The following is a 14,905-nucleotide window of genomic DNA, read 5'->3' as shown; positions in this document are numbered from 1 at the left end:
TCACTTTTCCACCCTTAGTGATCTTCTAAATTGACAATGTTTTGTACTCGTGTAAAGAATTGGCAACCAGGTTGTTTGGTTTGAGTTAGGTTAAATATAAGTGATGAGTATTTCGATACAATTTCGGTTAGGTAACTTTTGAACGAATTAATTAACTTATTATTGTGGAAAAATGTTACGGTGTAACTTTTTGCCTCATTTTTGTTTTGTATTATCCATTTTCAGGGTATGAATTGGGTCAAATTTGTTGGATTTTGTCTAAGATGGCTAGATGCAAACTATCCAAACCAAAATTGAATCGTCTTGACTCGAATCGATCTCAACAAATGGGTAAGCAAAAAACTTATTTGTTTCCAACAAGGTAATTGGAAATAGATCCCCAGTTGGATCTAACTCAACCTCAAACAAACTAAATGACTTCTTTCCATATAGAACCAAACTGAACTAAGTCGACACAAAATAAACTATTTTTTTTTATCTTTACCTATAATAGAAGAAGATAAAACAGTAAAGTCGTAAACCCCCATATGTAAAATGTGCACCTTCTTAAACTGTACGGAACAGTCTCCTGACTCTTCCATCACTAGATAAATTATGTATTTTCATTCAACTCCGTCACCCCATCACATAATAGTATTTTTAACTTTTAACTTAGGTTGATTAGTTGAAAAAAATGCAATATACAATAAGAAAATACTGTAGGTGCTAAACTTTAGGAACGAAAATTATTTATCATGAACACACGGGATTATGCATGATACCACGGCTAGTACCTTACAAAATACAGGTCCGGTCCTGACATTTTGAGGGCCCTAGGCGAAATAAGGAATTTGGGCTCCTTCCAAAATAATACGTCTTTAACTGAAATAATATATTTTTTTTTTTTGTGAAATCCATTATATTGTTGAATTCAAATCAATAAATACTTACTATATCTCCTTTGCAGGATCCTAGAATTTCAAAATCCGGCTCTAGTCGATTTCTTGAAATATTTCAATAAAATAAATACTCACTTAATTACAAGATAATTAATATGCGTAAGGAGATATTTTTTGAAAATAAAGATTCATTTTGAGCATATAAGAACCCTAGACCTCTAGTAGATATCAAAACTTTAAAACCTACTTTCTACCAATGAGCCAAAGAAATAACATGTGTATTTAATGCGTTGTTCATTACTAATACTAAATTACGGGATATATAGACAATTATTTTGGGCCCCTTTCCGCCTTGGGCCCTAGGCGGTCGCACCCTCGCCTACCCCCTAGGGCCGGGCCCGACAAAATACAACCAGCTTTAGGAAGTATTATTATACACTAAAAATTGGCTAATCACACTGGACTAGACTGGGTAGTCATGAACTTTGTAGACCGATGGAATTTAGTCAAAGAGTAATGGAAAATGTCAAAAACAATAGTATCCCACCTTCCTGTCTTTAGCGTACAAAAGCCAAGTTGCCAAATTCTAATGTAAGTAGCAACTTGAATATTCAGTAAATTACCAGATTCCAGCATATAACGTAGCCTTGCAACATGATGATGAATGCCCTACGGAAATGCTACACGTATATCGAGTCAAAACTCCACTCTCCAAGTCTCGAGGGATAGTAAGAGGTGTTCAAAATCCAGTCCGGACATGAAAATAAATCGAAATCGGATCCGTTTCGGATCGGATCAGATTGATTGATTTCGGTCCGATATTCTGTCCTTTAAATTTTGGTTTACGGATTTCTGCCTGGTCTTATCCAAAATCGAAACTTTTCAGTTTCGGACCGGTTAACCCGATTTACATTAAATAAATCATTAATATTTTATAGTGTCCTAAATAATAAGTCGTTATCTTTATTTTTCTACTCTTGGTCTTCTATATCCATCTCTACTCCTTTGAAAACGAAGAACTAGTGTTCGAAAGATTTTCTAACTATATTACGTTTGAAAATAAATAACCTCGAAAATTGTATGAAGGCATATTTAATAATTTCGGTCCAATCCGGTCTAAACCCGGACCAAACCAGATAGTATGTTGAGTTGGTTATAGTATTCTTTGTAGCTATCTCTTCATTCATGAGTACCATGACCACGGTCATAGAAAGTGAACCGGAGTTTGAGGGATCACCTTTTTCCTGTAAGGTAAGATAAGTTGACACACCTTAGTAAAAAATTCCTCAAATAAGCTCCGTGTGATTTGAACCTTAGACAACAGGGACCTAAGATGGGAAGCAACATCACTATTCCATCAACGACCTCAATCTCGGGTTGGAGGTTTAATTGTTAAGTTGTGCGGAGTATGATTTTTGATAGAGTATAAACTAATCCTGGGGCTTCAACCATCAGCTTAAGATTTTGGTTGAGTTAGTCCTTTGACATGGTATCAGAGCCAGCGTGACGCAAAGGTCACGGGTTCAAATCTCATCCACCGCTCCTTTCAAAGTGGAATATTTGGCGCTAGGTATGAGGAAGTCTATGTTGCATCCAGCCCAAAGGGCTTTCATGTGAGGGGGCGTGATAGAGTATAAAACTAATCTTGGGGCTTCAACCATCAGCTTAAGCTTTTGGTTGAGTTGGTCCTTTGACAATTTTATACTTGTACTGGAAGACTAGACTTTGTCAAAAGACATTACCGAAGTTTAGCATATGCTTTATTTAAATATTAATCAAACAATGACTTCGCCTAGTAGAACTGATTTCACCCTCCAATCAAATAGTTTGGATTCAATTCTCACTAGGGGTAATTTAAGGGCGAGTTCCTCTTATATCCGCCATTGACCCACTCTCAAAGTATCTATCCAGATACAAAGTATACGTTTTTTTTCCTTTTTTTTGACATAAGATTTGACCAATAATTGTAGGCGACATGATTATAAAATGGAACATTACCAAACGTTAATTATCATTGGATAAACGTTTTCATCATTATTAAGATACAACCCCCCCCACCCCCACTATTCATATCCTCCTATAAAAGTCGTGGTATTTGGCTTAAATTTTAGAAATATACTACTCCAAGTTTTATAATACAAAGTTGTTATATACTTGTTGTTTCGGGTGCAAATCCCTAAGAAGGAAATGTGTCTGAATAAAGGAAACGTATGAGTATTTGATTATATTCGGTAGTTAGCTTTAATAATCTTAAACAAGTGTATCAAGATAAGTGGATAATGTATAATAATTGTAATAGATGTTGAATGCCTTTACAAAATGGAGAGTAAGAGCTACTTATAGTAGCATTAATTACGTTTTGGGCCGTGCCATCACAAGGACCGTTTGGGCTACTTCTTTCGTGTCTTTGGGCTTTGGTTAGCTTGCTCGAATTCCATGACTGTTTATTTGGCTTTCGTGGGATCATGAGAACAAATAGGCCCAAAATGAGGAAGCCAGTTTGGACCCCGACACTTGTACTTCAAATTAACCATGTAGTATGTAGTAAATTTTAAGTATAGGTTTCGAACGATTTTCCTAAAAATAGCTAAAGCAATAATCAATTCCCAATTTGACAATTTGCATTAGATTGAAAACTATTTCCCGTGGTACAGTCCACGTATGATTGGGATACGAGTTTTTTTTTAAAATTTTAATTCCTCATAAAACCGCGAAAACCGATAGCGGTTTAATAAGAACCGCTAACGCCAGTAGCGGTTAAGAACCGAACAATCGATCTGATTGACCCAATGTTACAAAAAACGAGGACCAAAAAACTCAAACTGGTCCGACCCAACACCGAAACTGAACCATAATTGATTTGGCCCTAAATGACCCGATACCCGAATCGCCCCGCACCGAAATAACTCGAACATATATTTCCTGAAACTTAATCAACCCGAACAGAAAATAACTGTAAAACTTTAAATTAACCCGAATCGATCTGACCGGAAAACCTGAAACCAATCCAAATCGGGAACAACTCAAAATTACCAATAGTTTAAACTAAACAACACAATTATTTTTAACTTTTAGTACTTCCTCCGTCCCGAAATATTCACACCATTTTAACTGGACATGTTTGCCAATGCACAACTTTGACCACCAATATCTTTAACTACATATTATAAAAACTTATAAGATATTAATGTTTTGAAAATATATATTAAAATGAAGACAACAATATATTATATTTCCTCCGTTCCGGAAATATCGCACCATTTGTTTTTTCTACGACTTTGGTCATTTCTTGTGATTCTTACGTAAGGAAATTTTAGTCATGTGGGATCATGTTAGATTCGTCGACATATATTTTCTAAATATTAATTTTTATAATCATTACTTGCACACGATTCAAGATATTAAGAGTCAAAGTAATAGTTAGAGGTGTAAAAGTCAACCATGGTGTGATATTTCCGGAACGAAGGGAGTATACTAACACTTATTTTCATATACTAGAAATAAAATAGGGTCAAAGTATATTATGTAAATAGTGCAAAAATTCAAAACGGTGCGAGTATTCCGGGAGGGAGAGAGTCCGAAATATATTATATCCTAAGGAAATTGTGTATCCGTCAATGCATCCGAACAGTTCTATGATTAATTAATTATTCCGAAAAGCACAATCAACATTATCCGATTACTTATAATACTACAGGATTATGACATGCATGAAATTTTCATTTTGTACTATATATTTCATTAGATACAATTGCTACACAATTACACAAACCAAACATATACAATTATACATGACAAGTTGATAACATGTTGTGACGCAACCATTTTGCTGCATGAGAAGTAAATGGTGAAACGCTCGGTTGACGCCGGAAATTCGTGGCAATTCCAACATAAATAAGAACCTGTTACAAGCAACTGATGATGCTCTGACGAGCAGCAACACTTGAACCATGACAACCATCCTATACACTTGAACCAGCAACGAGTGTGGTTGGTTGCTATTGCTAAGTAAAAACAAATATTTACCTTAGTAATTCTCTTACTGAAGCTTGGGAGTAGCAGATACTAAACTCTTCGGTATAAGCTGTAACCTATAAATCTAACTAAGTTGAATTAGTAGAATTAACATACTGAAGAATTTAGGTGCTCTTCTGGGGAAGGGTTTCAAAAGCTGAAACTGTGTTTTCGAACTTGATTCGATGAAGAGGTGTTCCACTTTGCTTTATCGCACATGCTACCTTGTCTTCAAGAGGGCAACGGGCTTTCAGCATCGAAAACACGTGATTGTTTAACCTCCTTGCTTTCTTCATGGCTTCTATTAAGGATTCCCATCCCTTCCAGTTTAGAAAGCAGAAAAATCAGTTTACTCTGAGGTATAACAATTCAATCTAAACAACCTCTCAAACGCATAGTTTTAAATCTCAATAAAGAGATTTAACTCAAATCTTAACTAAAGATAATGCAGAGTCAGATTCCAAGCCTTAGTTCTTGTAGGGAAACATGTTCTACTGCTTCTCCAAAATAACAGTAATCAAAGTCCATGCATAGACGCATAGTCCATACCAGTGGCGAATATTTTTACTCAGCAATTCCTGTTTACCCATTCAAATTAATGTTTCCTTAACTGTCAATGTAGGGAAAACTCTCATAGACTGGCACACCCATCCCCCACTGTGGATCCTTACGGACTGTAATTATAGGGATGTCTAGATGCAGTATAGACTCTAATCCTAGACCAATACACTGTTGTAATTAACAAGGGCGAAGGAAGCAAGTATTGCAAGGAGGAAGATGGGTGGGTGGGGGGGGGGGGGGGGGGGGGAGTAAAAAATGATAAATACAAAAACCATTTTACGTGTTCAAGGAGGAGATATATCCACTTGAGGCTTGATTACTTGACACATTTGTAGAACCAAGAGAGTTGCCCAACTAATGGCTTGCTCTCGGTAATTAGTTGAACACAAATTAACAAAAAAAGTTGTGCTTGGTCATCATCAACTCAGGTTTATGCTGATATTAGATGCATCATCAAGCTTTCAGGAAATCATATTATCAGCTTTATTAGTCTTACTCAGGAATTGAGAAACTTTAGCAGCAGTGAAATATGTATAGGCAACATCAAAGTTACTGAATAGAACCAAAGTTTTTGCAAAAGGAACAGTGAAGCAACCATGGTAAATAGAATCCGGAATCAACATAATAATTGGAAACATAAACAACCGGATAATAAACAATTCTTACCTGGATACCCTGAACATTTTTATGCATTTGTGTAAGTTCTGTGACCTCTACTTCTGCAGCGTTAAGGACTTGATATGAGAAATCAAAAAGTTCAAAATGTAGTTGCTGGCCAAGTAAATATATTATTGTACAGCCTCCCCAAGCTACTGAATCTCCCAGCACTTCATGACTGTTAGGGGCTCCTTGAACAGATTCTTCTAAATGTTCCTGCAGAGAGTGCAGTCAAAAAGTCCATAAAAAATGAGAAAAAAATCTTCTCCAATACACTTCCTTATATCTTGATAAAACTTGATGCATGTTCAAGTGAATTGTTAACGCTCTTGAGAGAAAGAGAATTTCACTCTCATCAAATCTGATCACAATATAGATAGGGGTATCACACCATACCATTACCCTAATGCCTATAACAAGGCTCCCAAATCCCACCTAGGAATTCAACCAGAGTTCCCCAGATTAAATGCATAGTTCCCCTCTCTCTAAATCAGAATGTACATGAAAGTGCGCCTTGTCTCGTATAAAATAAACTAAAAAGAGTTTTGTCATCATGATTCAAATAAAGTAGTATGCTCATATAAGAAGTATATGAAAATTTTCAAGTAAACAAGTTCAACAAAACCCTTGATAGGAAGGCAAAGATATGAAGATACAGTCACGATAATTATAGATATCTAGCATCCGTGAGATTTTCTACTGCCTTCCCTACATGCAGACCAGCCTTATTTTGGAGATTCTATTTGCCACCAATCTTCTCAAGGTTATCAAATACTATATCTAATCCAATAATTGAATTAGCAAACAACAAAATATGAACTTAGTCTGTTAGAAGCTTTTTAAAAGAGCCAAAAAAAGTAGAACCCAAGTTATTTAGTTGTGACTGCAGAGACACTAAAGACCTATAAAATTGTCAGTATGGTTATATGAATATCTACCACTAATTAGAATCCGTAAAGGCGGATTGCAAAATCAATTTAATATGTGTGTTCTAGGAGTATGGAAGTTCCTTTCAATAAAAGAAAGACAGATGCTACTCTTCACTGACCCCTGCCCCCCCATACAACAACAATACTTATTTTCAATTATGTTTCAGAGCACGGAAGAAAAATGGATGATGAACATAAACACATTATTACATATTCGGGAAACAATCACACCATTAATTAGAAGCAAAGATGCTCCTAAATCCTAATGGGTAATTAATGAAGAACAAAAGACCTATAATTGTAACACTTACTATTTGAAGGCCACTAAATATTCGGTAGAAGTCTTTTGAAGTTGTAATGTCTATGAATCCTGTCTTTGGAGTTGCACTCCACTTGCCACAGTACTTATCCAGTGCAGCACTTGTAAATGCAAGAGCATATTCCAGAACACTTCCAGTGTTCATATTAGCTTTGTACAAGAGATCTGCAACAAGGCAGTTTAAATGTTACACATGTACCGATACTTAGCATTATCATTGTCTTGGTTGTCTATGAATGTCCTTTGTTTGAGAAACAATGACAATTTTCTGCATGAGTTCCTTTGATAGCACAACGTTATAAGGTATATTGCAAAAAATTGGTTTGTCCATCCCTGTGATCAGGATCACAGGAAACTCTACACGTTATTTTCAAAAGAATAGTAGTTCACGGAATTATACTGAGAAAAACCATGTTCCTGACTGTATTTCAAGAATCGAGATCAAGTAGTTCTAGCTTCCTTCTAGACTCATGCAGCAGGAGCTTTGAAGTATATCTCCGTCATGGAGATCCAACATAATTGGAGCAACTTGTCACTTATTTATGCCCCTGCTTCTAGAACAACAAATCCTCCCAGGTTTAACCCCTTGATTTTATTGAGTGGCCTAGGATGGATAATAATAGACTGTAAACAAAATGTTTGACATCTATGTGCGTATAAAAACTTCCATTTAACTATGATTATATTAGAAAATTTCTTGAGATTGTTCATGCCCCAAAAAGGCACAAAAGGTCAAATCATGAACATTTAAAAAGTTCATAAAATCAAGGAGTTGATCACTACGTAGATGTTAAAGTTTTGAATTTCATATTATTAATAAAAAATGCAGATAACGTTATCCATAAGCAACATGGTTTTTGGCCATTAAATTTCAATAGAAAGGGTGTCACCCATTATTGATGCGTCAAATGTCTAACTATAAAGCATAAAGTTCCAAGTTTCAAGAAAGCTATCAGCAAAAGAGTGCCATATTGTTCCTAGTAAGTTACCAGTTAAGTAATAGAACGTGTACCTTTCTACTTTCTCGGACTATAATAGATTTACACAAGTAGATAATATATCATATAGCAGATGGCTGAAAAATGAAGGAGACTTGATACCTGCTGCTTCTGCTTGTTTTGACATTGTGTAGAAGGATGTTGGATTTGAACAGTTAGGATTCGACACAATTGCAGTAGTTGTTGACTTCATGAGATTGACAACAGGGCTTTCCCCGTCTCCTTGTGATAGCAGGATTTGACCATCCGCACCAGGTATGAAGCCAAGCCAGGGTGCGAGTTGCATAAAGCGCGTTGTATCTACTTCCCTCTACAGGAATAAAAAAATCCACTTGTGAATAACAAGAAGAAACGTTGGTTTTAACCAGTAACTTGGTTATCACGCTCATGCCATGTACCTTATAATGAAAATGACATAGAAGCACATATGATTAAGAAAACCAAGATTTGTTTCTCGTTCATCTGCTATGCAAATCATGAACGGCAGGCGGCATGTTTATCAATCAGATATGGATAGTGACTATATTGTACTTCCTCCATTCTTTTAAAATTACAACACTTCCTTATATAGTAACTTTTACATTATTGCAAGTGGGTTTTTATAGTGTAAGTAGGGTTTTTTAAAACTTACACTTGCTTTTTGGGTAATAACATGGGGCAAACTACCCACTTAACCACTTTCCTTCTCTCTCCTCTTATATATCAATATATCAAGTGTTGCAATTTTAAGAGAATGGAGGAAGTATGGAGTATAGGATATTAGAGCTCTAATCTAATTTTACTGGTTACTTTAGAAAGCAGGGAGGGTGGGGGGGGGGGGGGGGGGGGAGATAAAACTATCCTGCTCCAAGTTTAGGACAAAGCAGGGACGTCAATTTGCATATAAACAAAAACCTTAGTTCCTCTAAGTACTGCAAAGTGGTTCCCTCCTATCCTGTCTTCCTGCACTAGCTAATTCTGAGCATATTAACTTATGCTAATACGGCATCTTATCAAATCAAAGCATTGGTTATCAAGAAGGGTCGGGACTCAAGGCATAAAGCAAACTGTATATTGGATTTTGGAATACACTGGTCTTCCTGTTATGATCTTCTGCCGTGGTCTCATTTTAAAGGATCAAGCCTAACCAACCAACAACACAGTTAGTAGGTCAATTTGTTTTACTTTTCATTATATTAGGATTGAGGATTACTGAACCTTTCAAATTTTATGACAGTACTTTAATAATTGCAATTCTTACAAGTACAAAATTTCTATATTGATCTTTAATAAAAAACGATAGGATAAGTATTGAATACATATCCTATTTTGGAAAGCTGACAAAATCACACGCAGATACTTGATAGGCGTTGAAATGCTTACTAAATGTTTAATAGTTCTAATTTTAGCTTCATACACACATAGCCTATATGGACTAGGGAATTAGGGATACATAAAGCATATTATAGGACTTACCAATACAATGTCTAGAAGACCCATCCAATACAATGTGCTTCCTATCTCCTTTATTCCCTGAAGAACTTCCTGCTTGAGTTCTGTCTTTGAGGTCCAGTTAAGCTGCTCTTTTATGTATCTCATGCACCCTAGACATTAAAACTTTAGTACTTTAATCTGCAAGAATGGAAAGACAAAAACCGGCCGAAAAAACCAAAACTTTCCATTAGAAGGTACCTGCAACACCACCATCAAAAGGTAGCAGACCTATTGATTTGGGCAACGATTCTTGCAATCCTGTAATCATTGCTTCAAGAGAACTTATCTGTTCCATTAAGTCACTCAAAATAAGATGCAGATATGGATCAAAGAAACAGGCTTGTTAACGTACATGCATCCCCTGATTCAATCAGTTTTCAGTTTAAGGAGACTGCTACCCCCTCCCCCTCTCTCACTGGGGAAGGGGTTACAAACCATCAAGTGTTATCACTTTTCCTTTTTATGTTTCTAACCTTTCCTTAAAAACACATGGCACCAATACAAATGTCATTCTCATCTACAAAATAAAGAGCCCAATGACCAGTGTTACCTAATACATCAGTACCCCCCGCGAATTGCGTATTGGGAACACGCGTATTGGAACGGGCCTACTCGTTCTGTGGCACACTTTTGGGCTAATGTAACATAATTAGGTAGCGAATTGCGTTTGTGTACCCGTTCTGCTTATTAAAGAGCACCACGTATTAGGTAACACTTAGAGCCACTAGATACTTATTAACTTCCTAACCCCACCAATAAGCAGGATAAATACCGAGGCATTGTTGTATAAGTGAGAAACACTTTAGCAGCTACTTGTAGACAAAGAAACTTTACCTTATTAGATATGTGATCCAACAGAGCACGGATCAGCCATGGCAAAGACCGGATTCCCAAAAGGCGGACGATGGAAAACATGTGAGGCATTCCAAAGAAGCCACTGTGTAACCGCGTAAAACTTTGGTGTGCAGAATTTAAATCCTGAACAATAGTAATACAGAAAAGAAAGAAAATGGAAACTTAAGTAAAGAGTTTCTTTCTGCCTTTGCAACAATAAGGTGAGAAGATGAGTGCTAAGACAAAATAGATGACAGACTGCAGCTCATGCCCATGGGAAATAGGAGCAGTTACTATTGTATTCAACAACAGAGCAACAGTAACATTAAGGTTGATGCCTCACAACTAAAGTGTTTAGTATCCCATATGCAAAATGATACTACTGTGAACTAAAGCTTTAAGTTGCTCATATAAAATGGAAAGAATCATGTTGAGTCCAGGGAAGAAGTCAATTAAATTCATCTTACTTGGTTACCACAATAAAAATTTGGCTTGGCATATGGCATTGATGGCTTCTGAACTCGAACACTGGACATTTTTGGTGATCGGACGAATCGTTGAGTAGTATTACATAATATGAAGTTCGGTAGGAAATCATTTTGCATCTCTGTCCAGATCTACAAATGACAGGAAAATAATATCAGTCAAGGGTGGTGCTGGTCTTGCTAGATACACATAACACTGGCATCTGCAATAAGAAACATGTCCTATATTATCATGACCTCAGAAAATAAAATCAATTGACAAGGAGATAAGAAACAACGAGGCAACAAACAATTCAAGAAAAAAAGTCTTCTCAGAACCAACCTCTACATTAAACAGAGATAAACTTACAGAATTCCATTTTTTTTAATTAACAACAACCTTTTGATAAAGAGCTACATAACATGGTATTCATGGTCGGGGCAAAAAGAAATGTGCTGTATGGCAAGGAACATCTAACAAAAGAGTACAATGGCTACTGAAAGACAGCTTGTCACCAGTAACGGGACTCAAACAAATAAGAACTTCAAACTATGACCATTTCCGTATTATTCAACCAGTGTCTAAAACTCATTAACTTCATCTACATCCGCAGATAAACTAATAAGATCAGAAGGGCCATTGCTCCAAAATACTCCAATATGCAAAAAATGGTGCTTAAAATTTAGAGTTCCATTTATGCCCAAACACCCCAGGTTATAGCAAAGAAATCACATACTCACTAAGTTTAGCTTGCTTTCCTAGATAACAGCCTACAAACAATTGAGTCAATGAAACCTCCGAACACACGTGATATAAAAAATTTCAAAAAAATAACTCTAAAAAATTTCAAAAACATAACTCCAACAAAAAAGGACGATTAAGGATCAGATCTAAACTTTTCTCTCCATCGAGGGGGTGGAGGGGGAAAAGGAAATCCAAGAACTCACAGAAAGCAGCGATAATAAGTAAATTTATACCAGTTGATAGATAAACATACAATCAAAGGAACAATCAAGCTACTAGAGCCGTAAGTTATGAGTGACACAGTAACAATCATATATGCTGAAAGGTAGAATTTAAACCTGGTATGCAAGTCGGCTTGAATATGAAACAAGAGATATGTTCTCTTGCATCTCACTGAATATCAGACTGAACGAGTCTATTGTCAGATCCTCAGACAGCAGCTTATGAGCATGTTTTAAGATATTAACGAGGTTTTCCAATTCCTGGGCATAAAAAAATACTCAGAGATGAGAACAAATAGTTTTTTGATGGCACATTATCCAAAAGAATCACAGAAAAATTCAGACACTCACCACAATAGCACAGATATCTTGGGACTCAAAACGATCAAACAAAAATTCCAGGTTCTCTCTGAATGTCTTGTTCATACGTTGGGAGATCAGGCATCTCAAATCAATACTTCTTCCCAGTAACTACATATACATCATTAACAATATTAGATTATTGATGCAAGAAAGCCAATAAAAACTTATTCAAGATCACTAACAAATAGAACATATTGAGGTTTTACTCCTTTCCAGATCCCAACAACTGCAAGATCCATGGGTGTAGTTGTTGTGTGACAGGATACCTTTTATAAAAATCTAATGTTCTTTTTTTTCATACAGTGAACATCACCCTTTTTTCAATTTCCTGTCAAATAGCATTTGATATTTTTGGCAAAAGAAGAAAAGAGAGATTCTACTCTTTTAACTTTTCAAGTGTAACCGGTCTCAAAAGATATAATTTCACTTTCCTACAAAACCAGAAAATATCAAGTTAAACAAAACATCTACCTCATTTTTTCTTTTGAAATCCTACAGAAAAATAAGGTAATGCAGAGCCAGGAGGACCACAAGTCCTCAAGCAATAGAAGGAAAAGAATATCAGCATAGAAGTGCTTGCCAAACACAAACAAGCAGTCAGTCAAGGAAATTCCTCAGAAGCTTCTATGGAACATTTGAAGACCTTTTCCTATGACAATCTGCAGTTATTATGATTCGACAGTCCAGTAGCTGCCGCAGAAAGATTTAAGATATAGTTGTTGCATTTTAGCAGCACGTAGGCATTTAGTGATTCCAGTTAAACTTCTTCCAAATATTTCAGTTTATTATCTATTTGATGAAAAGTTGAAAACAACTCGAAGATTTTTTTATCTTTTAGGCTATTATAGGGTGAATCAAGTGCTATGTTCTGGGAAGCACTTTTTATTTTATTTGTAGACAAACTGTAACATGATAGCTCGAGGGAATCTCTTTATCTTTTAGGTATACGTCAAATATTACTCATCAAAATTAAATGAACAAGTCACTGGGAGATACCATGATGATTAAAGGTGGATGATCACAAAACTATGTCGAGTCATGGTCATCCCATCCCAAACAACTTGCAAAACCATGCTCACCTTTACCCTAGTCATTTTCAATAGTGCGTTGAATCTCATAGGTTGCACAGAATATTTTTCTCCATTGTCCACTGCAAAGAGGAATGAGGAGTCGAGCAATTCCCTAACATATGAAAGCAACAAAGAGTAAAGTTTTAGTGAAGTATCAAATTTTAGAAGGTAACTTTAAGTATCATAGCAAAAGAAGAAAACAGATCAGCTGCCAGCAATACCTCGCTGCCCAACTCTTGTAATATGTGAAAATTATTTCACACAATTTGGATACAAAAATATCAAAACAATGGTCCACCTGTAAGAAGAGACAGATGTATCAAGCCCCACGTCAGAATGACCAACGAAACACGTATGTGATATGAGCACTAATCAATAAGTAGTACATCAATGTTATCTGCAATCAGTATCTTCTATGCATAATCTTCAAATAGAAGAAATCTAGAAAAGGAAAAGAGGAGACAGAAATTACAAATTAGTCTGTAAATTAAGTACATCATGCTCATTGAAGACAAACTTGATGGATCAAGAAATAAGTACTGCAAATCTACAAATGCAAACTACTGGATCTTTGAGGGAAAATTTTCTTGGACCAAGAATGCATGTTTTTTCTTTTTTTCTTTTTGTGGCTGTAGTGAGAGCCAACAATACCTGTAGTTTCTGCGTCTTCGAAACAAGTTGATACAAGATAGCCCAAGCCCCAAGGGAACAAGAGTCTTGTTTGGACATCAGATTGGAAGTCCTTTTGATTTTGTATTTCAAGAGAAACGAATGGATTTTTTGCAGTAGAACTAGTGGGTGTGACTGGTTAAGCTTTATTTATGGGATAGACTAGAACTGCTCTATGCAGGTATTTTCACAGTCATCTTTTAATGAAGTGTAATTGGCGCACCTCCTTTTCTCATTGATTTATTGAGAGGATTCCTTGTCCTTATGCTTAACAGAATACTTCACTGACAGTTGCAATATTTTCCCCTTTTTAGAAGACAAAAGAGTCAAAGACACGTACCAACTTCTAACGATAATATAGAAAAGCACCAGAAATGCCATGAATCAAAATAATTTTTTCAAATTTAAATAAATGATGCTGCCAGCAACTTGCCGCACTCATTTTCTTTCCCTTAATATGACAAATAATAGAGGACGGTGGGAGCTATTATTTTCTCCTGGATATGAATGAAAAGATTCCGGATCATATTAAAAAATTAATTGGAAACCAAACCAACAAATGTTGACTTCATTCACTTACAGATAAGCTATATTGAAAAATGAAAAATAATTAAAATATCATCCTTGATGCTATAAGGACGCTGGCCTCATTTTAAAAACTTCTACTGACCTCAGGAGGACACGAATGAAGCCATTAGTTCCCACAGATC

The 14,905-nt window shown here is 36.0% G+C and overlaps 1 protein-coding gene across 1 annotated transcript in view; it reads right to left on the bottom strand.

Moving 5' to 3' along the window:
- Window positions 1-4,496: 4,496 nt before the first annotated feature.
- LOC110794704 (protein PIR) overlaps window positions 4,497-14,905 on the bottom strand; it is a 28,494-nt gene continuing 18,085 nt past the window's right edge. The window contains exons 20-31 of the mRNA XM_056843793.1: window positions 13,748-13,824; window positions 13,536-13,638; window positions 12,445-12,564; window positions 12,211-12,354; window positions 11,131-11,280; window positions 10,664-10,807; window positions 10,028-10,115; window positions 9,812-9,939; window positions 8,459-8,666; window positions 7,351-7,523; window positions 6,120-6,326; window positions 4,497-5,212 (exon numbers count right to left, since the gene is read on the bottom strand). Of these exons, the coding sequence (XP_056699771.1) occupies window positions 5,018-5,212; window positions 6,120-6,326; window positions 7,351-7,523; window positions 8,459-8,666; window positions 9,812-9,939; window positions 10,028-10,115; window positions 10,664-10,807; window positions 11,131-11,280; window positions 12,211-12,354; window positions 12,445-12,564; window positions 13,536-13,638; window positions 13,748-13,824 (1,737 nt within the window). The 3' untranslated portion in view covers window positions 4,497-5,017. The remainder of the gene's footprint in view (window positions 5,213-6,119; window positions 6,327-7,350; window positions 7,524-8,458; window positions 8,667-9,811; window positions 9,940-10,027; window positions 10,116-10,663; window positions 10,808-11,130; window positions 11,281-12,210; window positions 12,355-12,444; window positions 12,565-13,535; window positions 13,639-13,747; window positions 13,825-14,905) is intronic.

The sequence above is a fragment of the Spinacia oleracea genome, chromosome 4 (genome assembly GCF_020520425.1).
Source record: "Spinacia oleracea cultivar Varoflay chromosome 4, BTI_SOV_V1, whole genome shotgun sequence".
Taxonomy (NCBI): Eukaryota; Viridiplantae; Streptophyta; class Magnoliopsida; order Caryophyllales; family Amaranthaceae; genus Spinacia; species Spinacia oleracea.
Note: the sequence above shows the minus strand (reverse complement) of the source record. Positions and strands in the feature narration are given on the sequence as shown.